General features: G+C 41.2%; 1 protein-coding gene across 1 annotated transcript in view; it reads right to left on the reverse strand.

Moving 5' to 3' along the window:
• Nucleotides 1-3,398: 3,398 nt before the first annotated feature.
• Nucleotides 3,399-25,858, reverse strand: part of LOC121551960 (sodium channel protein type 4 subunit alpha B) — a 69,501-nt gene continuing 47,041 nt past the window's right edge. Inside the window, exons 5-27 of the mRNA XM_041864644.2 lie at nt 25,033-25,122; nt 24,621-24,749; nt 23,302-23,393; nt 22,621-22,917; nt 22,114-22,177; nt 21,789-21,930; nt 21,358-21,570; nt 20,655-20,885; nt 19,878-19,980; nt 19,157-19,395; nt 18,788-18,961; nt 16,488-16,844; nt 15,017-15,490; nt 12,601-12,727; nt 11,344-11,498; nt 11,076-11,249; nt 10,779-10,901; nt 10,225-10,509; nt 10,028-10,081; nt 9,787-9,924; nt 9,527-9,631; nt 8,959-9,229; nt 3,399-8,823 (exon numbers count right to left, since the gene is read on the reverse strand). Of these exons, the coding sequence (XP_041720578.1) occupies nt 7,550-8,823; nt 8,959-9,229; nt 9,527-9,631; nt 9,787-9,924; nt 10,028-10,081; nt 10,225-10,509; nt 10,779-10,901; nt 11,076-11,249; nt 11,344-11,498; nt 12,601-12,727; nt 15,017-15,490; nt 16,488-16,844; nt 18,788-18,961; nt 19,157-19,395; nt 19,878-19,980; nt 20,655-20,885; nt 21,358-21,570; nt 21,789-21,930; nt 22,114-22,177; nt 22,621-22,917; nt 23,302-23,393; nt 24,621-24,749; nt 25,033-25,122 (5,311 nt within the window). The 3' untranslated portion in view covers nt 3,399-7,549. The remainder of the gene's footprint in view (nt 8,824-8,958; nt 9,230-9,526; nt 9,632-9,786; nt 9,925-10,027; nt 10,082-10,224; nt 10,510-10,778; nt 10,902-11,075; nt 11,250-11,343; nt 11,499-12,600; nt 12,728-15,016; nt 15,491-16,487; nt 16,845-18,787; nt 18,962-19,156; nt 19,396-19,877; nt 19,981-20,654; nt 20,886-21,357; nt 21,571-21,788; nt 21,931-22,113; nt 22,178-22,620; nt 22,918-23,301; nt 23,394-24,620; nt 24,750-25,032; nt 25,123-25,858) is intronic.

The following is a 25,858-nucleotide window of genomic DNA, read 5'->3' on the forward strand; positions in this document are numbered from 1 at the left end:
GTGCCTCAAATAAGCCACGCCTCCAATCTGATAAACTTCCACCTCTATAATATATTACTAAAAAGGTTTTAAAAAATGTACCCCTCCCATCACAAAAAGGTTCCGGTTTTAACCTTTAGACATGGGTTCTTCTACGACCCTTTAGGAACCTCTAGGAACCCTTTTCAACTGGAAAGCAACCCAAAAGGTTCTTCCAGGCACTTTTACTTCTAAGAGTGTGTAAGGTGTATCATAGCTTCACTCTACACTGCCATTTTTTCACACATAGTTGATTGCAACTGTACTGTAAGTATTTTATATTTTATAGGCATTTGCCTCTAATTCATAGTAGACATGTGGTTGGGTTATAAATGGTGTCATGTTTTATGGCTGACATTTTTACATCTCCTCAGAGCGGCGGAATGGTACCTACAGTGGGTACCATGCACTAGCTGGTTGACTTCTGACCCTGATTGCCATCAGATATCTAGGACTGGGCACCAGCTGGTCCCAGAGGGGGCATACCCTCGTACCCTCTCCTCTGATCCTCTCACCCCTCCTCACTAACACCCCCCCTCCCTCCCTCCCTCCCTCCCCCTCTCCCTCCCTTCCTCCCCGACCATAACTCACCTCAGAACGCTTGATCCCGTTCTCTGTCCCTCTCCACACCTAACCTTCCTCAACCTGGTCTGCCCCCCTTCCTCACCTCCCTCCCCACCTCCCTCCCTCCTTCCCTCCCCCCTCAGACTTCCGTCATCAACACCTGTCTCCTCTCATGTTGCGACTCCCAGGAAGCTGCTGGGACTCTGGTTCAGAGGAGATTCCACGTGTTGACAGGACAGGCCTGCCAGTGCTTCTCTAGTCTCACTACATTGGGCGAAATCCACGCCACTCCAAGGTCATGCTATCCCCCCCCAGTCACACACACACACACAAGCATGTACTCACACTTACACACTTGCACAAACACATACACACGCATACACTTACACATAAGCGTAACACCATAAAAACGTAAAGTACATCACTGGGGCCGTGTTCCCACCCATCCAGGACATCTACTAGAAACAGCGCCTGAGGAAGGCCCGCAGCATCATCAAGGACCCCACACACCCCAACCACGAGCTGTTCACTCCCTTATCCTCGGGCAGACGGTATCGGAGCATGAGGTCTGATACCAACAGGCTCCGACCCAGTTTTATCTACAAGCCATCAGACTGAACTGACCACCTGTACTCACTCTCCGCACCTTAGCACACATCACTCACACACGCACACACATCACAATTGCTGCTACCAAACTCTTCTATTGCACAGACTCTGATTTAATACTGCACAATTTAAACATTTGCCCCCCAATCCCTTCTTTCTCTCATACATGTGTAAATATTGTACTTTAAATTGTGCATTCCTGTATTATACTTATGCTAAAACATTTACTTTATGTTCGTATTCTTGTCTTTTATTATTTCTTATTCTTGTTACATTGTCGAGAAGGAACCTGACTGTAAGCATTTCGTTGGATGGTGTATACCATGTTTATTCTGTATGTACCACTAATAAAACTTGAAACTAAACCTTGTCCTAAGTGAACTTAAGGAAAAGCCTCACAGCTCAGTGACTGGGATGATAAAACATATAGGCTACACAAACAAAACAATTACACTGAAATGGCTTTCTCTAAACCTGTATAGAGCAGTTATACATGACACACCTTGTAATAGAGATTTGTTACATTACATGTGTCACGAACCGGCTCGTAGCCCGTAACAAACAGGGAGACAACGTGGAGATAAGGAATAACAAAATATATTTATTAACTAAAGCAAACTACAGTTGAAGTCGGAAGTTTACATACACCTTAGCTTAGCCAAATACATTTAAACTCAGTTTTTCACAATTCCTGACATTTCATCCTAGTAAAAATTCCCTGTCTTAGGTCAGTTAGGATCACCACTTTATTTTAAGAATGTGAAATGTCAGAGTAATAGTAGAGAGAATGATTTATTTCAGCTTTTATATACACTCAATTCTTATTTGGTAGCATTGCCTTTAAATTGTTTAACTTGGGTCAAACGTTTTGGGTAGCCTTCCATAAGCTTCCCACAATAAGTTGGGTGAATTTTGGCCCATTCCTCCTGACAGAGCTGGTGTAACTGAGTCAGGTTTGTAGGCCTCCGTGCTCGCACACGCTTTTTCAGTTCTGCCCACACATTTTCTATAGGATTGAGGTCAGGGCTTTGTGATGGCCACTCCAATACCTTGACTTTGTTTTCCTTAAGCATTTTGCCACAACTTTGGAAGTATGCTTGGGGTCATTGTCCATTTGGAAGACCCATTTGCGACCAAGCTTTAACTTCCTGACTGATGTCTTGAGATGTTGCTTCAATATATCCACATAATTTTCCTTACTCATGATGCCATGTATTTTGTGAAGTGCACCAGTCCCTCCTGCAGCAAAGCACCCCCACAGCATGATGCTGCCACCCCTGTGCTTCACAGTTGGGATGGTGTTCTTCGGCTTGCAAGCAACCCCCTTTTTCCTCCAAACATAACGATGGTCATTATGGCCAAACAGTTATATTTTTGTTTCATCAGACCAGAGGACATTTCTCCAAAAAGTACGATCTTTGTCCCCATGTGCATTTGCAAACCGTAGTCTGGCTTTTTTATGGCGGTTTTGAAGCAGTGGCTTCTTCCTTGCTGAGCGGCCTTTCAGGTTATGTCGATATAGGACTCGTTTTACTGTGGATATAAATACTTTTGTACCTGTTTCCTCCAGCATCTTTACAAGGTCCTTTGCTGTTGTTCTGGGATTGATTTACACTTTTCGCACCAAAGTACTTTCATCTCTAGGAGACAGAACGCGTCTCCTTCCTGAGCGGTATGACAGCTGCGTGGACCCATGGTGTTTATACTTGCGTACTACTGTTTGTACAGATTGTACCTTCAGGCATTTGGAAATTGCTCCCAAGGATGAACCAGACTTGTGGAGGTCTGCAATTTCTTTTCTGAGGTCTTGGCTGATTTCTTTTGATTTTGCCATGATGTCGAGCAAAGAGGCACTGAGTTTGAAGGTAGGCCTTGAAATACATCCACAGGTACACCTCCAATTGACTCAAATGATGTCAATTAGCCTATCAGAAGCTTCTAAAGCCATGACATCATTTTCTGGAAATTTCCAAGCTGTTTAAAGGCACAGTCAACTTAGTGTATGTAAACTTCTGACCCACTGGAATTGTGACACAGTGAATTATAAGTGAAATAATCTGTCTGTAAACAATTGTTGTAAAAATGACTTGTGTCATACACAAAGTAGATTTCCTAACCGACTTGCCAAAACTATAGTTTGTTAACAAGAAATGTGTGGAGTGGTTGAAAAACGAGTTTTAATGACTCCAACCTAAGTGTTTGTAAACTTCTGACTTCAACTGTATATACAATTAACAATGGTGTGTGTAGTCAGTAATCAGTAGTGTAAGTGAGTGGATGCATAGAGGTGATAATGAGGAGGGTTGCCAAAGCAAACAAACCATACAGCCAGAAAAATGCCACAACCAAACTCCAACAGTGTGTCTGCATGGAGAGAGTCTCCACAATGAATAGGGGAAAGGTGTATTTATCCCTGGGACACACCCGAGCCCAGGTGTGTCCCATTTCTCTGACGACCCTCCCGGCTCCGCCCACCAACATCCTATTAAGGAAAACAAGAACAAATAGAGAATTCGGCAGACAGAGTGGGAGGGTCGTCATACATGATAACATGATAATGGCAACATTTGTTGTATTTTGAAACACATTTATGACACTATCAGACAGTTGGACTAGTAAGTTATATTAGCTGCCAGTTATCATGTGCTAGAATTTTGTGTGAGCCTCTGTGTTGCTCATTATAGTCACCACACCAAACCCAAGCCCCTTCCCTCCAGTCATCACAAGCATGTAGCTAACATCTGTAGCTAATCTCCTTGACCTCCTGATCGGTCATAGGGCCAAGCTTGGCATGTGTAACAGGGATCGGTCAGTCAGTGTGAGGAGTGAATGGGTGTAACATTATAGTCGTGGTCCCACTCCTGGTCCTGCAAACTAAAGAGAGACATGTAGAACACACAGACCCTCGCTGTCTTAAGGTCGTTACGCACTGATGACCCCTGACTTGTGCCGTACGCTTGGAACTCGGAGAGGAATAGTCCGGCAGACACCTCCAGCCAGAGGCCCCATTGCCCCCACCGCTCTCCTAAAGGAAGGGCCTGGTTAGAGAGAGAGACCAAAAGAGAGAGAGTGTGTGTGTGTGTGTGTGCGTGTGTGTGCGCTCGTGCATGTGTCTGGGGAAGAGGGGAGGGGTTGTGCTTTGGTATTGGAGGGCAACTGCTCCAAACCCAATGGGTTCTGATTACAGTACTGCTGCTGCTGCAGTCAAATGCCTGCTGGGTGAGACGTCCTGAAGGCACAGCTGAATGTTTTTCATGTGAAGTGAACACAACCAAAGTTCAGCACTTTTAACACAGCACTCTGTTTTGTTTTTGAAATGTAATGCTGCATTGATAGTGTTGGCAGGAAACAAACAAAATGTTCTACCACTGTTTAATTATCAATTCTGTTTCTCTTATCATTGAAGAAAGAAGTTGTTTAGCTATTTACTATACTGTATTCAGGCCTTTAGTGCATGATATCCTTTTACATGACAGACTAAGCTATGGTATGGCTGTGAGAACTATCTAATTGATGTCTTTGAGGCACGATAATAAGGTGAGAGAGTATTTATGGACTGTGAACTAAGTCCTAACGCTATATAAGGTTTAAATAGATATGTGACTGCTGGATAAGGACCCACCCACAGGAAATAGAAAGATGAACAAAATCTAAATCTCAGAGTTCACAAATGCTTAAGGGATTACTCTTCTCCTCCAGGGGAAAAACATCACATCTGGAAATTGTTATTGATCATAACTGGGAACAAAGGTGTCATGACTGGTAAAAGTGAGATAACTGAAAGCTACTCATGTCTGACAGGCAAGTTGTGAATTATATAGTTGTCCAGCAGATGGCATATACAGTATGCATGTGAACAAATACATCATAAAAATCCCTCTAAAATATTTGTGTAATACAATTCAACTGGCAGAGGACCCAAAACACATCTTTATTTTTTATTTGAAATGTATTAGAATTGTTAGAAAGTAAAGCTGTAAAGCATAATATGTACTGCTGTGTATTTGCATGTATAGTTTATCATTAAATGAATTAAATGCTCTTTATATCGATAATATAAAGTAATACAATCTACAAAAACCTCCAGAATTGAGCATTGAACATACAATGTTTACAGGCCACAGCCTCCGGAAAAATACAATATAAGCGTCCTTCTCGATCTCTTTCACACAGTATTAGTTTTGTAAACAATGGTGCATGATATCTATATAATTTACATTTCACAATTCCAAGGTCCTCTGCTTGAATGTTCACACAGTGCATAGAACATGATTTAGAGGCAAACCCCTCTCCCTTTAGATGAACCGCTGTTGTAGGTAGCACTTACAAATAGGCACACTTGGCTTAACAAACATGGAAGATCTTGTACAAAAGTAAGCAGTTGCTAACTTAGTATTTGTCCTTAATTCAAACTCAAGACCCCTTGTAATGAAGTACTAACTGGTTAGAATTAGTGAATCGCTGAAATAAATAGAACATTTATTTATGTTATCTAAGTTATCCTCCACACATTGTTTTCAAAACGCAAACAAACACAAATTTGATGGTGCAGTTAAGAATTGTAGTAGTAACTCAAAGCGGTTCCATGCATGTGTAATTAATCCATGCCTTTCTCATACAAGTTTCCAAAGAAATTGCAGTGTGCTTGATTGTGCTTATCGAAGTATTTTAGTATCAATAGTCAAATATGCCTCTCCAGACAGAGATTGGGTAAGATACTGTACACACATTTAGGTGAGATTGATATTACAGTATAATTAAAAAGTAGTTAACATCATACTTTTTAATTAATAAACTGCATTCCTAACAAGGCTTCATTCTCCAGTACAAATGATGTTTCAAAGTGCTTTCCTACTGTATTCCCATGATTAAGACATTTCTGTGTTAAGACTTGTATGGTCATTTTAGCTGAAGCTTTTATCCGAAGCGACTCAGTTAACACATATAGTATGTGCCCCTTGTGAAAATCAAATCAACAATTCTGGTGTTACAAGCCCCATGTTCCAATAAACTGCCCAGTACATTTTCAGCATGTGCACCTATTGTGAAAATATGTCATTATTAATTTCTATCATCATACTGCATAAATAATTGCAGATTAAAAACCGAACAATGTTAGTAGTACTTGTGTTACTACAGTACTTGTGTTACTACAGTGATAAAAACTAAAAAAGAAAGGAATCAAAGGAATAAAATCAAAGGAAATATACAGAAAATTAAGAAATTCAACAATAAAAGAAAACTGAAAAGAAATTTGACACATTATTGTGTTAGTCAGCAGAATTAGTTAATTATTGCAAATGTAAATAATTTCTCAGTTAGTTTTCTAAATCTGTTTCTTCATTAAAGCTTTTTGTCATTTTCATATGTTTAAAGGCACATGTCATATTCATAATTAAATATATTTTGGTTAAAAAAAGTATAAAATACTTTGTATAAACTGTACATCCCTGTGTGAGTATTTGCTTTAATACCTTAAAATGAACACACAAAAGTGTTTGCCAAATACGTCAAACCAAACTCCAGACAAATAATAACTTTGGGAAAATACAATTGTATTCACTGAAAAATATATTTAACATTTTTATTTGACATTCTTGTACCGGTATTTGGAAAATGATAGGGCAGTCATAAAAGTTTCGATTAAAATGACAGATGTACCAAAAGTCAGATTCCATATGAAAAAACTATAATACTTGTTGAGAATCCTGTTTTTGGAGTCATATTTAAACTTTGAAGATAGAGCTGAGAATATTGTTGGCCTTTTTTGTTGCAATTGAATACTGTAAGTGCAGATTTGACTTGAAGAATACATCTTGAATAAAAAAGGCATTAAAAATACGAAAAGGAACATATTTATTACTTTCAGGGGACTGAAAGGTATTTTTTTGTGTTAAGAGCAAAACCATAGGAATCAGGTCCCTACTCTCTGGTGAGATGGAGTTTTATTGACTTATTATATTTTACATTGCTACCTATCTCTTAGGTTATTTAATTCTCAATTGATCTCAACTATATATTACAAGGGGTCTGCTACCAAAACTGGGCTTGCATCCATAAATGGGCCCAAACTTTCAGCTCAGGCTTTGGTGATTGTCTTGCCAACAATACATTCCAGGTTATCATCATCAACATCAATTAAATTGACTGCTATATTCGTTATATCATCATCTCTATGCAATCTCTTTGATTCAGTGGGCTGGGCTCAATGTGTCCCTCAGAATTAGTTAGCGAGAACCCTGTCTTTGACCCAAGCCAAACATACCGAAGTTGGACATTGGAGATGAACAAGCAGTCTCATCGTCAAAGGCAGAAGACCATGGTGATGCAGTTTTTATCCATTGGTTGCACTAGTTATTCAAACATCAGACTCTTTCAGCTGTGAGTTACGGATTGAGGCAGGGATGACAAAGGGGGCAGAGCGCAAGATGATCTCGTTCTGAAGCTTCACAGGCTGCGGCTCTTCAGTAGTCTCCTCAGGAGGTTGTGTCTCTGTCAGTTCTTTGCTGTCCCGTTTTTCAAAATAATTCACTTCTACAACGGTTTCATCCCCTCCGAGTGATTGTTGGCTTCCATACAGTTTGCTCATCTTGATGGCAATCATTCCCTCCTTCTCTGGTGGCACTTCGTCCTCCTTGGTTAACTCGTTCTTTTCGCGGTACTTGTAGGAAGCGAGTTTCATCGAACGTCTCAGCAGATGCTTACGATAGGCTCTCTGAATAACAACAGCTGCTACCTCCTCCTGCTTTCGCCTCAGGGTGGTGGTGATTGGCTCGTATGACACTTTAGAGGGGTTGTTGGCCATGAACTTCTCCTCCATGCTCTCCTTCATGGCATCCATCTCCCCTGACTCTCCCAGCACCTCTGTGGTCAGTGCCAGCAGGATGTCCAGACAGTGGATCTTATCCCCAGGGACAATGGGAAGGTCCATGGTGATCAGCTTGATTGTGTTGGGTTTGGGGATCCTGAGCGGGTCTTTAAGCGTGTCACAGAACTCTGACAAAATGTCGTAGGCAATGAATTGTGATGCGTCAGGGTCGAACTTCTCCCAGGTCTCGTAGAACATCTCGAAGTCTTCCTCACACAGAGGGTCACCACTCTCCTCTGTGGCCACATTGAAGTTCTCGAGGATAATGGCAATGTACATGTTGACCACAACAAGGAAACACATGATGATGTAGCTGCAGAAAAAACAAATTCCCAAACCAGGGCTGCCGCAGTTGCCTCTTACATCTGTGCCGGGATTTTCCACGTCCGGGTCACAGTCCGGAGGTCCACTATTCAGAATGGGTGAGAGGAGACCATCCCAACCGGCTGAGGTTGTGATCATGAACAGACAAATTATACTGTTGCCAAAAGTTTCAAAATTGAACATATCGTCTATTCCGGCCTCCTTCTTGACATATGCAAAGTTGGACATTCCGAAAATGGAGAAGATAAACATGATGAGGAAGAGCAGGAGCCCAATGTTGAAGAGAGCAGGAAGTGACATCATCAGGGCAAACAACAGTGTCCGGATGCCTTTAGCTCCTCGGATGAGTCTCAGAACTCGACCAATCCTGGCCAGTCTTATGACACGGAAAAGGGTAGGTGAGACAAAATACTTCTCTATGATGTCCGCCAGCAGTATACCTGGAATGGAAAGAAAATATCAATATTTTAGTTTTCATTCTTATTACTATGTTCTTCAATCATGTTTCATTTAAGCAAAAATAAAGAATTCTGTAGCTATACGACTAACGAATACAATCATTTCTTCATATTCACCAACGATGGAGAGAATGACGACGACAAAATCAAAAATATTCCATCCGACTGAGAAAAAATGTTGTCGCAGTGCGATCAACTTGAGGGTACACTCTGTGGTGAAGACAATGATAAACACCAGGTTGATGAGGAAGAGGATTTCCTCCTTCTCCACGCTCTGGTCGTCCGTCTCCACCATCATCGTTACCATGTTGAGGCAGATCAGCACCATTATGAAGATGTCAAAGAATTGTTGGGTGATCAGGTCGAAGATAATGCCTGCGAATTTGTTCTTCAATCAATAGAGACCAAGAGAAGGAGAGGACAAAACAGACTGAATTAGAGGTATGTTAGGTCAATGACATGCACATGAAAATAACAGTTTGTCTCTATACTTTAGAGGGAAAGATATCTTCATAAGGGAGGAACAGAAGCGGACAAGAGCAGTTAGTGATAAAGTCTTGCCAATACCTTCTCATTGAGTGGTACTGTATGTAGCTGAATGTTTTCCTCTTAAACATTGGTGGAATACACACTCTTTTGTTCTACATCTTAAGGCAACTTTCCAGTAACCCAAGCAGGTGCTTACCTGTGGTCTAGGAATGGGTTTCTGTGGCTTCTTGGAACCAAGCTTTTTCATGGCATTGTAGTATTTCTTCTGTTCCTCTGTCATGAAAATATCTTTCCCTCCAAAGTATAGAGACATACAGTTATTTTCATGTGCATGTCATTGACCTAAAATACTTGTAATGTATATGTGTATAGTATTGTTGTGATAACATGTTTTAGAAATGGCTTGCATGTTGTGTTTGGTATTTAGTGATATTAGTCTGTAGGAAGGCTACTTATCTTCTTTTTTTGTTGGTTGAAGTTGTCGATAATGACACCAATGAAGAGATTCAGGGTGAAGAAAGACCCAAAGATAATGAATATGACAAAGTAGATGTACATGTAAACATTATCCTCATATATGGGCTGGTCTTCCACCTTGTTGGAACAGAGAGTATAAAATCATAAGAAATGAGTTTGTTTTCATACTCATCTCAAAGTTGATCATTATTATGACAGTATAAAGAAGGAATTGTCTTACTGAACGTGAATCCACAGCTCCATACATTATATCCATCCATCCTTTAAATGTTGCCTGGACATGAGAAACAAATGTATGCTGTAAGATCCATGTGTACATGTAACACAGGCCAACACCCGTATTACCACTTTAAACAACTTCAACTATACAACGGTAGTAGGCTATATGATTAGTAAGCAACCTGTTTTGAAACTCACTACTTGCAGGAGGGAGAGGTAGCCCATGGGCACGTTGTCATAGTTGACCTTTGCGTTCATCCAGCGCACGTCGTCATTACCCTCCATCATTAGTTGATAGCATTCGGTCTTGTTATTCACAACGTCAGCAGAGAACATCTCCTCAGCGGTGGTGTTGAAGCAGTGGTAGTACTTCCCAGCAAACAGGTTGACTCCCATGATGCTGAAGATGAGCCAGAAGATGAGGCACACTAGAAGCACGTTGAAGATGGAAGGAATGGCCCCCACCAGAGCGTTCACCACCACCTGTGGAAAGGAAATCACGTGTCCAAATTTGAGAGAACCTGCAAATCAAATCCCTAGTAAAAGCAGAGCTTGTATAATATGTAAAAAGGGATTAATGCTGAACTGCTGAGACTCAATGGAATGAAATACTCTTTGGATTGTTGTTCAATTCTCGAAAATTTATCAGCAAATGCATTTCATTTCTAGGGCCACAGATTCACATGTTTGGGACTCATCAAATATACCACCTCTCTTGTTTCGGTTTTCTCGACTTGTGAAAGACTACTCACCCTCATTCCCTCAAATCTGGACAGGGCGCGGAGGGGCCGCAAAGCCCTTAACGTTCGAAGAGATTTGATTGGTCCAAGTTCAGCGTAGCCCAGGATGTTAGCCGTTAAGCTAATCAAAGACACCTAGGAGATTTGGGATGTGACAACAACATGTGAAGATTAGCTTTCTCAAATGAACTGAAATATTGATCATTTATATTGATTCAATATTACTTATAAATGTTGATAAAATAAAATATAGCTTATTATGACGAGGATGCACTACACAGATGGACTGGAGTTATTACTTTGACTTACATCCACAATGAGGAAGTCCAGCCAGCACCACGCGTTTGTGAAGTAGGCCTGGAATCCGTAAGCCACCCACTTCAGGAGCATCTCAATAATGAACACGTAGGTGAAGACTTGATCAGCATATTCCAGGATGATTTTTATGGTCCTGCGCTGTTCAATGTATATGTCTTCAAAAGCCTGTGAAGAATTGAGCAAAAGATTATGGACCGTTGTTTCAAGATACTGTGTGTTGGTATTTGTATTGTACTGAAAGAAGGCATCACTCTCTCACCAAAGCTCCACTACTCATCAGGATCATGAAGATGATGAAGGTCTCAAAGTAGTTGTGCTCCACAATGAGGAAGCATGTTTTCCTGAAGTTCCACCAAGTCTTTCCTTTGCCCGTGGTGATGTCAAAATCAAGGCAAGGGCATCGTCCAATGCATTCTACCAGAGATTTGAGGAAGGAGAACATATGAGTAAGATTAGGCAAAACAACCCTCGCACCCCATCTACCAGTTCTATCCACATTTGTCAAGGCATTTCAGAATTACAATCAATGCAGGTGAAAAAACCCATTCATTAATGGAGATGAGTGGGGTGCTAATGAATTCATGTTCACTTAAAGTGTATTCTACCACTTGAACCATACAGAGAACCGCCATTTAAATAGGCAGTGTAGCCATTGTCATATCAGCCAGGGAAATGCAACATGACTCAGACAAATCTAGACTAAGTAAGCGAGCCCTGCTCTCTCCCTCTCTCCTCCTGAACAACTAAGTAAATCATTGGAGGCTGATGTAGGTTAACTACAGTATACTGAACAAAAATAGAAACGCAACAAATTCAAAGATTTTACTGAGTTACAATTCATAAAAGATGAATGGCACGACAATGGGCCTCAGGATCTCGTCACGGTATCTCTGTGCATTCAAATTGCCATCGATAAAATGCAATTGTGTTCGTTGTCTGTAGCTTATGCCTGCCCATACCATAATCCCACCGCCACCATGGGGCACTCTGTTCACAACGTTGACATCAGCAAACCGATCGCCAACACGATGCCATACACGTGGTCTGCGGTTGTGAGGCCGGTTGGACAGACTCCCAATTTCTCTAAAACGACGTTGGAGGCAGCTTATGGTAGAGAAATGAACATTCAATTCTCTGGCAACAGCTCTGGTGGACAGTCCTGCAGTCAGCATGCCAATTGCGCGCTCCCTCAAAACCTGAGACATCTGTGGCACTTTAGAGTGGCCTTTTTTGTCCACAGCATAAGGTGCACCTGTGTAATGATCATTATGTTTAATCATCTTCTTTATATGCCACGCGTGTCAGGTGGATGGATTATTTTAGCAAATGCTCACTAACAGGGACGTAAACAAATTTGAGAGAAATACGCTTTTTGTGCGTATTGAACATTTCTGGGATCTTCTATTTCAGCTCATGGAACATGGGACCAACACTCTACATGTTGCGTTGATATTTTTGTTCAGTGTATATTGACTCCCATGGTAGCATCAAGCCTGTAAGAGGGAGATCCTATTACTCTCGGTCCAGCAGTTCTCAGGGCTGGTGGGGTCTGCCTCTTCTTCCTCCTCTTCCTCCACTTCAGGGGGATTGTCCACTGTGCTGCAGATTGAAGAGGCATTGTCCTGTGCAATAGGTTTCCTTAACTGTAGTGGGAGAGACATCTGTATTAGATCATCTGGGATATCCCATTTGTAGCTAAAATAAATTAAAAACATCAAATGTGAACTATCCCTTTAATTAAATGATATCTTGAAATCAGAGGTTAATCTGGGTTGGATGGAGAGACATGAAATGTCATTCTTTATCAACTTACTATGACCTTATTTACTCTCTGTTTTGAGCAGATTGCATAAAGATCATCATACTTTTGCTGAGACACAGCACAAAATGATATCGGTTTAGTAACAGGAGGAATGATTTAAGTTACCTATGTGCCTATGACTCTTTGCCCAGTCACAGATTCATGTGGTATCTCTCTTTAGCATACAGTGCCGCTTGTCACATTAGATTAATGAGTAAACACACTGTGGGAAAGAAGTAGGTCATAGCAACTGTCGCCCTACAGTCTCTTTTAAAGTTTGTCAACATGTCAGCTCCAAAGAATTCTTCAACCTCTGCACTGAAGAAAGTCAACATAAATTGTAATTCAATAATGGTATATGTTAACTGCGAGTTATTATGAAAAAAGACTGGCTTTGTTTATTTATACTGTGCTTAAATATGCACCGTCTGATAATTCGACAAGATGGAGTGTCTTATTTCTTGTTTTGTTTATGAGGCCAAACTATTTATTTACCCCTTTTATAATTTATTTACACCATATTCGGAGAAATGGGTCTCAGCTGGGGTGGCTAAAGCAGAGGTCAGAGTTGAAATGCCATGGGTTTAGCCGTAAGCAGAGCTGTCATGTGAAACATGTCATTTGATCCATTTCAGAGGCATGCCAAAGGTATGCATTACTCAATCGTTCGGGCTTTAGCTCCTGAATGAAACAAATGTTATATGATTTGGCCTGCTGAGGAACTGACAAAGGCATGCCCTGTATTTACAAGACACTAAAACAAATATACGAGGTATATATATATATATATATATATATTTAGCTTTCATAGATTTGGATTGGTACCCCGACACAGTAGGAGTAGGAGTGGTGTGAAATGTTTCCTTTAGGAGTGTGTGTGAGGATGCAGGTAGCTGTGTGGGTCAGGTTTGCTAATCATGCTGCGCTGGTCTTCTTTCCCACGCTCCGTCATTCAGTCACATGGTCTCTCCTCGCTTTGCAACCAGACGCTCAGAGATAGATAGATGTTCTCTCTGTAGCAGAGGCTGTATGTGATCTTTATGAGCTTCTATCTGGGGCTGATGGGGCTGATCCCAGTTAATTGAGGACAGCCTACCCACATGAACAAATACTATACTATAAATACTATACTTTTCACTGTAGTGTTTTTGCAGACTTTACTGTAGTATTTTAGTATAGTGTTTTTGTGGACTAAAGTCCGCAAAAAACAATACAGTGAATACTGTAGTATTTACTGTAGTATACTGTAGTATTTACAGTTAAGTATAATTAATGTAGTTAAAGAAAACTGTAGAATATAGTATAGTATTTACTGTAGTGTTTTTGCTGACTGTAGTATACTGTAGTATTTACTATAGTGTTTTTGTCATAGAAGTGAAGGCTTTCTCCTTGAGGAAACCTTCTGGAGAAATACTAAACGTTTTCCATACCCTGTAGGTAGATAGGTAGGTAGGTAGGACTGGGGTCTGAACGGATAGTTCAGAGCTTCTGCTCTTTTCTATAACTTATAGGGAACACAATATATGATCTATCCTTGGCATGTAGGTTTCTCACTTGGCACAAATTGGGATATGGGGGAGGGGAATGGGCAGGGTAATTGCAAATGAAATACTGTAGTATTTACAATAGTTTAAAACATTTCGTGTTTTTGCGGACTGTAGTGTTTTTGCAGCAGGGTAGACTACCCTGATTGTTACCGCGGCACAAAAAATACTGTAGTTTGCTTAAGTTATTTTGCCATGACTATAAGAAACCAAAGACCCCATAAAATATACCAAAAGGAAAATGTTCGGTATTTTATCAGTATTACAATAATACTGGTACTGAATAGAATAATACTAATCCTAATAATATTGGCAATTGATAACCATATATGATGTGCATGTGCTTGTATATAGGTTATTTCTCTTGTCAGTATGAAGCCTTAGTCTTGATTACTCTCTATATTGCTTGTAATGAATGCTCAAAATATAACCCACTGGGCACATATGTCAATTCAACATCTATTCCACGTTGGTTCAACGTAATTTCATTGAACGGACATGGAAACAATGTCGATTCAACCAGTGTGTGCCCAGTGGGAACAGACGTCTGTGTCATGTTTTACTCATCAATAATGCAAAGGTCTTACCTCAGTATCCTCTTTAGCATCCTCATTTGCGCCTTCTCCTTCTTCCTCTTCGGAGCTGTCATCCTCATCATCAGACTCCATTTTGGCAATAGGTACATCCAGGGTAAAATCCGCATTTGTAAGAAATCCACTTGGGTTAACATCATCCACCCAAACGTCCAGCATTTTGAGCTCCAAATCAGCCTTTGGGTTGTCACTGGAGTTTATATTTTTCAAAGCCAAGCTGTCCTCCGGGAGGCCGTCCACATCTTCATTACTACCCCCATTACCATCAGCCCCGTCTCCATCCTCATTAGGCTGCTTCCCTGTCAAAATGCAGAACTGTTTGATTACGTAGGCCTTGGCCCAGTCGATGCCCCTGGTGATCCTGTTGATGGCGATCTGCAGGTTGTTCATCTCCCCGTCCTCCTCTGGAGCTGCCAGGTTGTCGCCGCTGAACGAGCTCAGCAGCAAGGCCAAGAAGAGGTTCAACACCTGGATGGATAGTTAGAACAACTGGATTTTATTTTATTTTTATTTTATTTTATAGTATTTGTTGTTATTGTCCCCTATGTTCTTAAATCAGGGTCGTGAAATTATAATTTGTTATTTTTCTGGTTAATATTGTCAAACGTTTTCTAAAACGTTTTCCAGAGGTCAGTTAAACAGTAACCGTGTAACTTTACCTCTCAATAGCATCTAACAGTGGTATTGGACTTGTGTGACCTGTTACATCATCAGTAGACTTAAGGCTGCCCCCTCCATGATTCCTGTAAGCCCTCTGCTATTTTTCTCTATGCCACCTGCCCCATTGGATCCCCAAACACCCCAAGGTCAGAACTGCTGGCCCATATCATGGAGCTAATAATAGCCCCTTCATTGAGTGAATGGTGTGTATCCTATTTGATGCCACTGTTAGTCTATGGGATTCTCCCGGGAGTTCAGACAGAAAGGCCTGTTTGTCTTTGCCACATAGTTTGTTGTCAGGCTTTTGCTACCTCAACTGACATAGCTATTTCCTCTCTTCGTCCTATGAATAACCAAAGAGGAAACACAACCAGTTTCGTTTACAGTGAAGGATCGCCTGGTATCCATCAAAAGTATGGAGGTGGCATAATCAACTCATTATCTAACAGCAACATAAGAGCTGCATCTGTGGTATGTGCACGGAATACTCCACCAAACACTCTCCCTGATCTTTCATGTTATGTTCATTACACTTTTTTTTTTTAAAGTCATTTAGCAGACGCTCTTATCCAGAGCGACTTACAAGAGCAATTAGGGTTAAGTACCTTGCTCAAGGGCACATCGACAGATGTATCACCTAGTCGGCTCGGGGATTAGAACCAGCAACCTTTCGGTTACTGGCACAATGCTCTTAACCACTAAGCTACCTGCCATCTTCTGAGTAATCCATGAACTAACTGAACACCAAAATACTTCAATGCCAACCCTCCAGTGCCCACATCCCATGGTTCAATGTATCACTCACCACTAGGTTACCGATGACCATGACCATCATGAAGACAACGAGACACATGCCCTGTCCGGCCACCTCCATGCATTCCCACATGGTCTCGATCCACTCTCCGCACAGCACCCGGAAGATGATGAGAAAAGCGTGGAAGAAGTCATGCATATGCCAGCGGGGCAGCTCGCAGTCCAAGGAGATCTTGCAGACACACTCTTTGTAGCTCTTGCCGAAGAGCTGCATGCCCACCACGGCGAAGATGAAGACTATGATGGCCAGGACCAGGGTGAGGTTACCAAGGGCGCCCACTGAATTACCGATGATCTTGATTAGCATGTTGAGTGTGGGCCAGGATTTGGCCAGTTTGAAAACACGCATCTGCCCCCAAAACAATTAGAGACATTATTAGGTTACATAGGGCTGGTTTCCCAGAAACTGATACAAAAAAATTATAACTTGATTTTCCATTGAGCTGTGTCCAGGAAACTGACCAATAATTAGGTTTGTAGAGTTAGGATCACTTTACTTGTGCCTAATGTGATGTTAATCTTGCATAGGGTTGCAAAGGGAGGGTATATTACTCATAACTTTTGAAGTTTACCAGTAAACTACCAACATTTTAGTAACTTTCTATTTTTTTTATTTTTATTAATGATGTCTAGTGATCTTTTTGGGTACTTCAGATTATCACAGGTGTCTGGAATTATCTATGGCCCTCTGTGTGGCTTTATCACATGTAAACTATTTACTGAACAAAAACATAAACGCAACATGTAAAGTGCTGGTCCCATGTTTCATTAGATGTAATAAAAGATCCCAGAAATGTTCCATACGCACAAAAAGCTTATTTCGCTCAGATTTTGTGCACAAGCTTGTTCATATCCCTGTTAGAGAGCATGACTAATTTGCCAAGATAATCCATCCACCTGACAGGTGTGGCATATCAAGAAGCTGATTAAACAGCATGATCATTAAACAGCTACACCTTGTGCTGGGGACAATAAAAGGCCACTCTAAAATGTACAGTTTTGTCACACAACACAACGCCACAGATGTCTCAAGTTTTGACAGAGTGTGCAATTGGTATGCTGACTGCAGGAATGTCCACCAGAGCTGTTGCCAGAGAATGTAATGTTCATTTCTCTATCGTAAACCGCCTCCAACGTTGTTTTAGAGAATTTGGCAGTATGTCCAACCAGCCTCACAACCGCAGACCACGTGTAACCACACCAGCCCAGGACCTCCACATCCGGCTTCTTCACCTTCGAGATCGTCTGAGACCAGCCACCCAGACAGCTGATGAAACTGAGGAGTATTTCGGTCTGTAATACAGCCCTTTTGTGGGTAGAAACTAATTCTGATTGGCTGTACCTGGCTCCCCAGTGGGTGGGCCTATGCCCTTCCAGGCCCACCCATGGCTGCACCCCTGCCCAGTCATGTGAAATCCATAGATTAGGGCCTAATTAATTTATTTCAATTGACGGATTTCCTTATATGAACTTTAACTCAGTAAAATCGTTGAAATTGTTGCATGTAATAATAATAATACGCCATTTAGCAGATGCTTTTATCCAAAGCGACTTACAGTCATGCGTGCATACATTTTTACGTATGGGTGGTCCCGGGGATCGAACCCACTACCCTGGCGTTACAAGCGCCATGCTCTACCAATTAAGCTACAGAGGACCACATATTGCTTTTATATATACTTTTTGTATATTTAAAATAATCAAATAAGATGATTTTATAATAAGAAATTGAATGACAAAGCTGCAAAACATTATCCTAAACATCAATTTAGTGAATACAATTGGTGTTAAATGAGGGTTTCATCATGACATATGTATAAAAAAGATTTTCACACCTATTTATTTGACTATGTCAATACATAGTGTTTTACTATGTCTTTATCGTAAATGTTTTAGCGTCAAACTGATGGCAGTTGTGAAAAAAAAGTCAATAATTGGAAGAGTTGCAGAGTTGATTAAAAAGAATGCCATTGTTGATTAGATGCTTCTATCATTAATTAGGCTATTTTCTATTGAACCACATAGTCTATCCACTAAAAACTCATGGACAATACGGGCACAGATACACAAAATGAATAATATGAATACAAGCTATTCAAGTATAAATTACCAAAGTAACCACAAATTGCCAAAATTACAGAAGATTCTGGTAACTTTGATAAATTACCCAGTAGTTTGCAACCCTACTCTTGCAACTAGTTTATGAAAATGTATTGATCTCTCGTGATCGATTCTCATTGCACAGTTACACTGAGAGAGTGTGTTCTAAACTGTGGGTGGAGGGACCCTCACCAGACGGAAGGAGCGGAGCACGGACAGACCCTCGACGTCGGCCAGCCCCAGCTCCACCAGGCTTATGGTCACAATGATGCTGTCGAAGATGTTCCACCCGACCTGGAAGTAGTAGTACGGATCCATGGCGATGAGCTTCAGCACCATCTCTGCTGTGAAGATTCCCGTGAAGACCTGTACAAGAGATGAGAGAGTGAATTACATTGAAAACTGTGCAAAGTGTAGATATGCAGATTCTCATGGTGTCTGCCTGCACTGTAAACCTGAATTTTGAACATTATCATTTTGAGAGAGAGATTTCTATGGTATCCCTATCATGGCTACAGAAGAGGTAGAAGTGGAACAGCATCATTAAGGAAGGTAACTCACCAAGTTCCCCACACTCAGCACATCTTCAAACTCTGCTGTCATGGGGTAGTGCTCCATGGCCATGAACGTGGTGTTGAGTACAATGCAGATGGTGATGCCCAAGTCCACGAACGGGTCCATCACTATGAAGTACATCCACTTCTTGAAAGTCACCCAGGGCACACAGCAGTTCCATTTCAGGAAGATGTCTGAACACTTGTACCAGAAAGGCGGACAAGGTCTCAGTTCCTTCTCCAGATCTGTTGGAATGAGGGTAAAGGAGGAGGGTGTTGTTTGTCAAGCTTAACATCAGAGTACATTTTGTGAGTTTTAGATTTTTTTTGTACACGACCCTGCATTTTAAGTATTTTTTTATGGGTTCATGATTTGTTTTCAAGCTTTATTTATTATTTGCAGCACCTTAAGTTCAAAAGTATTATTCATGTCTATGTAGGTCTTGAAAAGTATTATTTGTCTTGAGTACCTAAAGTTCAAACAAGTGTAAGGTAATGGGTTGTAGGTCTTATAGCTGAAAAAGCTGACACAATGTGCCATCAGTGCATAAGATGGCACACTGTGATGATGAAACTCTGCGTAACTCATATTACAGTAGCCAATTAGAACACAGGTATGGGTGGATATCACAATAACAGTCCTATACATCACATTCCAGTCCCACACATGGATTCCTTAGGACATTTCATTTCTCGTATACAGATCCATTGCGATTTCAGACAGTTACCATCCATGTCATCTTGGCTGTAGACACTGGGTGAACTGGGTGTCTTCTTCTGCAGGCCTGATACTTCCAGCTGGTCCTTACTCCCCTTGGGTCCACTGGCCCTCTTCAACACAACAGCAGAACAAAGACACACTTAACCATCAGGCGCATAGCAACCAACTTATTTATTTTCTCCCCAATTTCGATCTCATCGCTGCAACTCCCCAACGGGCTCGAGAGGCGAAGGTCGAGTCATGCGTCCTTCTTAACACCCACCCGCTTAACCCGGAAGCCAGCCGCACCAACGTGTCGGAGGAGACTCTGTTCACCCGACAACAATCTGCATGCGCCCGGCCTGCCACAAGGAGTCCCTAGAGCGCGATGAGCCAAGTAAAGCCCTCCCGGCCAAACCCTCCCCTAACCCAGACGACGCTGGGCCAATTGCGCGCCGCCCTATGGGACTCCCGATCACGGCCGGTTGTGATACAGCCTGGGATCGAACCCGGGTCTGTAGTGACGCCTCTAGCACTGCAATGCAGTACCTTAGACCGCTGCGCCACTCGGGAGGCCAGCAACCCACTTTTTCAGAGCCAAACTGAGCCTAGCCAAACCAAGCTGTACTAAGTTGTTTACGCATGAATTGGTTATGCATTCATCATAGTTGCTGAAACCGTCCTGAAAAGGAAAATGTGAATAAACAATATCCGAGCCAGCACAGTTTGGTTCAGGTTGGCACAGTAGTGTGAAAAAGGTCATAACATCAAGCGCACAGCAACCCATCTGAGCCATGCGGCTCACCTCCTGGTCTGCCAGGACCTTGTCGGCGTTGGCTCTGATCATGAGGCCTCCATTGGAGTCCTTTATAGCCTCGCCGTCCTTATCAAGGCTGGAGGACGTACACTCCTCATCATCAGCAACCTCTTGATCTGACTTATCACCTTTCTCTTTCTTAGATGTTCTACTGGACAGTGACGTCTGACTGCCAGCAATTTCAGCGTGTTCATGGTGTTCATGATGCCTGTCATGTCTCTGTCAGTCAAATAATCAGTCAATCATTGAGCAGAATCAAACAAACTAAGGACGAGAACGACCAACATGAGCAGTAATCTGCAAATTAACACTTAGTATGATTACTAGATCTTTTTTGTATTTATCCAGTTCATCAGACATTTGAATCTAGTTGAATCAACTTACTAAATCTTACTCTATCAACTATCATCTGAACAAAGAGTGAGATTTATTTTTCATTGATTGGATTAATACATAGGTATAATATATATGTATGTATATATATATATATATATATATATATATATATATTAGCGAGAGAGAAAATATATATGGGGGATTGGAAGTGATGCAGACAATTACATTGATGGAAGTTACAATCTATCTGCAATATTAAAGCTGATCTACCCCCCCAAAAAAAAAGTATATATATATAGGTCATTTTTTCCCCAGATGCTCAAAGTGCTTTACATACATAGTAAGTTGACCACACCTCTTTGACCTCCGCTTCTTTCCTTTCCTTCAGCTGCTCCAGGATCATGGCATACTCCTCCTCCTTCTCCTTGGCCTCGGCCATGGTGGCCTCGTTCTGCTCAGCATACGCCATGGCCACCACAGCCAGGATCAGGTTGATCAGGTAGAACGAGCCCAGGAAGATCACCACCACAAAGAAGATCATGTAGGTTTTCCCTGCTGAGCGAAGAGTCTATGGGTAAGGGGAAAACAGCCAGTTAACTCACCAAACCGAGAGAGCACTCTTTCTGTATCAATATCCCTGATGACACATAAGATTGCAATCTCTCAAATTCAATTCTGGTCTACCGACTGACGTTACAGATATAGATTTCAGGAAACGTCATTAGCAAATTTCAAAACTCGTACGTCTCTATGTCGTTGTCATGGAAGCACATGATATATACGCACCAGCTGGAATAGATTTTCCCAGAAGTCCTGTGTCATGAGCCGAAATAGGGCAAGGTAGGCCCATCCAAAACTGTCGTAACTTGTGTAGCCATAGTTGGGATTCCCTCCGGCCTTCATACACGTGTATCCTTCAGGGCAATTTCTGTCAAAATGCCAATGAAGTGGCACAACAAACTGAATGGGACTTATAATCTTCAGCATCCAAAGATATGTTATATTTTAACTACGTTGAAATTCTTTGCACCATATATTGCGTGATCAACAGAGACAAGGCAAGATTATAAAGCTCCCCATATGCTCAACTCTGATATCCCAAAAAACCTACCCAGCATCAGAAGCATTTCCACAAAGAATAGGGTCTAACATTCCAGGAAGGAAGTAATGGTTCGCTGGAGGAAAACAGAAAAGGGACCTCCATTAGAGAGCGCATCAAGTTTATAATCTTATATAAATGTATGTACTTCTTTTACATATTTATATAGTTATTCTATACAGTAATATCATATAGTACTGTCACAAAATCCCAACTAATATATAGTTAATGGTTCAGTAAGTCATTATCAATTCCCTAAATCAATGTGCCATCAAAAGCCTGTCACAACCTTAATCATTGATGTATGCATTGAAGTCCCACGTGCTGTTGCCACTGAAGCATGCATTTTTTATATTTCTTATACTATATCTATATACTTATACACATTTATATACTTATTTTAAACTATCCTACAGTAAGTGCCATGGTAATATCCCAATTAATTTAATATAATGGTTCATTAGGCCATTATCAACTCCCCTTCCACAAATCAATGCGCCATCAAAAGCCTGTCAATACCTTTATCGTCGATGTATGCCTTGAAGTCCCACGTACTGTTGCCGCTGTTTGTGCCATTGTAGCCCATAATGTCGTTGAAACCAGTAATGTTGTTGAAGGCCATAGTGATGTTGTCCATGTTGGTGGAGTTTAAACGCCATTCCGCAGGGGGCCAGTAAACACACTTCTGCTTCAGGTTTCCCATGAACAGTTGCAGGCCGACCAGAGCGAACACAGCCAGGCAGAACACTGTTAGGATCATCACATCAGCCAGCTTCTTCACTGACTGTATCAGAGCGCCAACAATAGTTTTCAGACCTGAAAATAACACACAAAAATACATTCAAATAATCTGTGACCTGAAAACGATTTGTTGAAGAATGAATAACATCACTTTGAGAATATTTGATTCTGCTACTTGATCCTTGTTCTCTGTATGGTGTAATTAATAACCCATGTTTTATTGTGTAGCTTGCAGGGCTTTGTGTTTATAATATAATAACAGATGCCATTTAGCAGATGCTTTTCTCCAAGGTGACTTACAGTACAGTGTGGGAATGCGACCCAAAACAACCCTAGGGTTGCTAGCACCACACACTTACCAACTGAGCTACACAGGACCCAAAGCAGGTGTTCAAAAGCAGGTGGTGCAGTTAACAAACAAACCCCAGTGGGACTTGGACCTTCTTATGTGACACATACCGGGAATTACAGTGATTGTTTTAAGGGCTCGGAGCACACGGAACGTCCTGAGGGCAGACACGTTGCCCAGGTCAACGAACTCTGTGAGGTACCTGCCGAGCACAAAACATAACAACATAACCACACATTAGAATTGAGGAGTTGACAGTTGATGTGTCAGTTGAACAAAAATCTGTTCAGTTTCATGGACTTTTAATGTACATTTAATTCAATACCGTTGGCTCAGTTGTTATTCTAACACAGAGGATCAGAGGTTTGCTATGGTAAAAGATATGGTTTAGCTGAGAATATATTTAGCTCAGGGCAACTGTCTACTTCTAGAGCCAAATGGCAGTGTTATCTGTAATCCGACTGCTGAAGGCAGGAGTGTGACTAAACCAGTAAGACACCATATGGAAATTTAGATATGAACTGGCATACGTCATTATGTTGCTATGAATCACACGCAAAAGTTTCAATGTTTGATGAAGGATGACACGTACAAAAATACATTTGAAAGAAAGTAGATCACATTGGGCTCCACAGAAACAAACTCTGTTTCTGATTTTGATAGTAGGATCCTTAACCCACTTAGATGTATCTCAAATATCTGAATCTTATATTTACATGATTGAAACTAGCTATATGAACTGTATGGTGTTACTTTTCATCGGGGGCTCCAGGGCCATATACGGTACAGTATCTGCCCCTCATAAGTCATAGTGCAGCACCTTGTAGCGCCACAGACCTTCAGCCACTTGGTACTGGGACAAAGAAAGCCTGGGGAGGAGGTGAGCCCCTATAAATAGACCCGGAGTGTGGTGTGTGACCCTCCTTTGCAAGTGGATAAATATTTTCATTCAATGAGGCTCCATGATGAAGCAAGGCAAGTGGTGTAGAAGGTCATTATGGAGAGAGAAAGAGTGAGAGAGGGAGAGGGATGGAGAGATAGAGAGAGAGAGAGGGAGAGGGATGGAGAGATAGATAGAGAGAGAGAGAGAGAGAGAGAGAGAGAGAGAGAGAGAGAGAGAGAGAGAGAGAGAGAGAGAGAGAGAGAGAGAGAGAGAGAGAGAGAGAGAGAGAGAGAGAGAGAGAGAGAGAGAGATAGAGTACAGGGGGTGCTGGGACCTGGGGGGAGGAGAGGTAAGGAAGCAGACAAGGCCATGGTCAAACTCATCAAGCCTTTGGAGATGTCCTTTGACCTTCCTGACCTTTGACCTTACTCCTTCACTCATGCACACAGACACACAAAGAAACACACAAATACACACACACTCTAACACCTGCCCCTGTATGGTACTGCGCTGATGACTGACGGCCATCACTCTCCCATTACTCACGCCATGCTGATCACCATGAAATCCAGCCAGTTCCATGGATCTCGAAGGAATGTGAAATCTCCAACACAGAAGCCTCTGGAAAACACTTTTATTGTTGCCTCAAAGGTATAGATACCAGTGAAAACATATCTGCAATACAAAAAGAGGGGAAGAGAGAGAAACTTTATAAAATAGCTTTTGGTGAAACTTTGTAGTGGTCAAAATCACTCTCAATAATGTTATGACCAATCTTTTAAATAAATAAAAATTTTAATTTTAAAAAGAATACAGATATTTATATGATAATTTAAACTTTTTTTAAGTGCCCCCACCCCAAAATGTAAGTATTGGCTTGAAAAGACATGGGATGCTGATGCAGCCAATATAGTTTTCACAAAACATTAATCATCTCCTATGTAGGTTTGAAACTTACTCAACAGTTTTACTCCATGCCGGAGGGTCACTCATCGTCATAAACACACAGTTGGACATGATTGTTAACATGATGAACATGCTAAATAATGTACCCACATTAAGGAAATAACATGGAGTTACAATAGTACTCAAATCTAATTCTATGGACCAATTGATTTAGTCAATTTTTTTATAACAATTTTTATTTTATTTATAACTTCTGATTCATATGAATCTAGTAATCAGTTGTTGCTAATGGACGACATACTTTATTATAAAATTATTATAAAACCACATTATAAAATCACCACCATTTTCCGTATGGATCAAACGGCGGCTTCTGATAAGAGTAGGGGGGGGGTATATTTCCTCATCAACAACTCCTGGTGTACCGAAATGTAAAACATCTCGAGCTCCTGTTCACCCGACCTGGAGTTTCTGATGCTAAAACTCATTTTAATTAGATCAGTTAGGTGTGTTGTAACTGTTGCCAAATAATGACATTAACATACAGTGGGGAGAACAAGTATTTGATACACTGCCGATTTTGCAGGTTTTCCTACTTACAAAGCATGTAGAGGTCTGTCATTTTTATCATAGGTACACTTCAACTGTGAGAGACAGAATCTAAAACAAAAATCCAGAAAATCACATTGTATGATTTTTAAGTAATTAATTTGAATTTTTTTGCATGACATAAGTATTTGATCACCTACCAACCAGTAAGAATTCCGGCTCTCACAGACCTGTTAGTTTTTCTTTAAGAAGCCCTCCTGTTCTCCACTCATTACCTGTAATAACTGCACCTGTTTGAACTCGTTACCTGTATAAAAGACACCTGTCCA

Source organism: Coregonus clupeaformis, chromosome 35, assembly GCF_020615455.1.
Source record: "Coregonus clupeaformis isolate EN_2021a chromosome 35, ASM2061545v1, whole genome shotgun sequence".
NCBI lineage: Eukaryota > Metazoa > Chordata > Actinopteri > Salmoniformes > Salmonidae > Coregonus > Coregonus clupeaformis.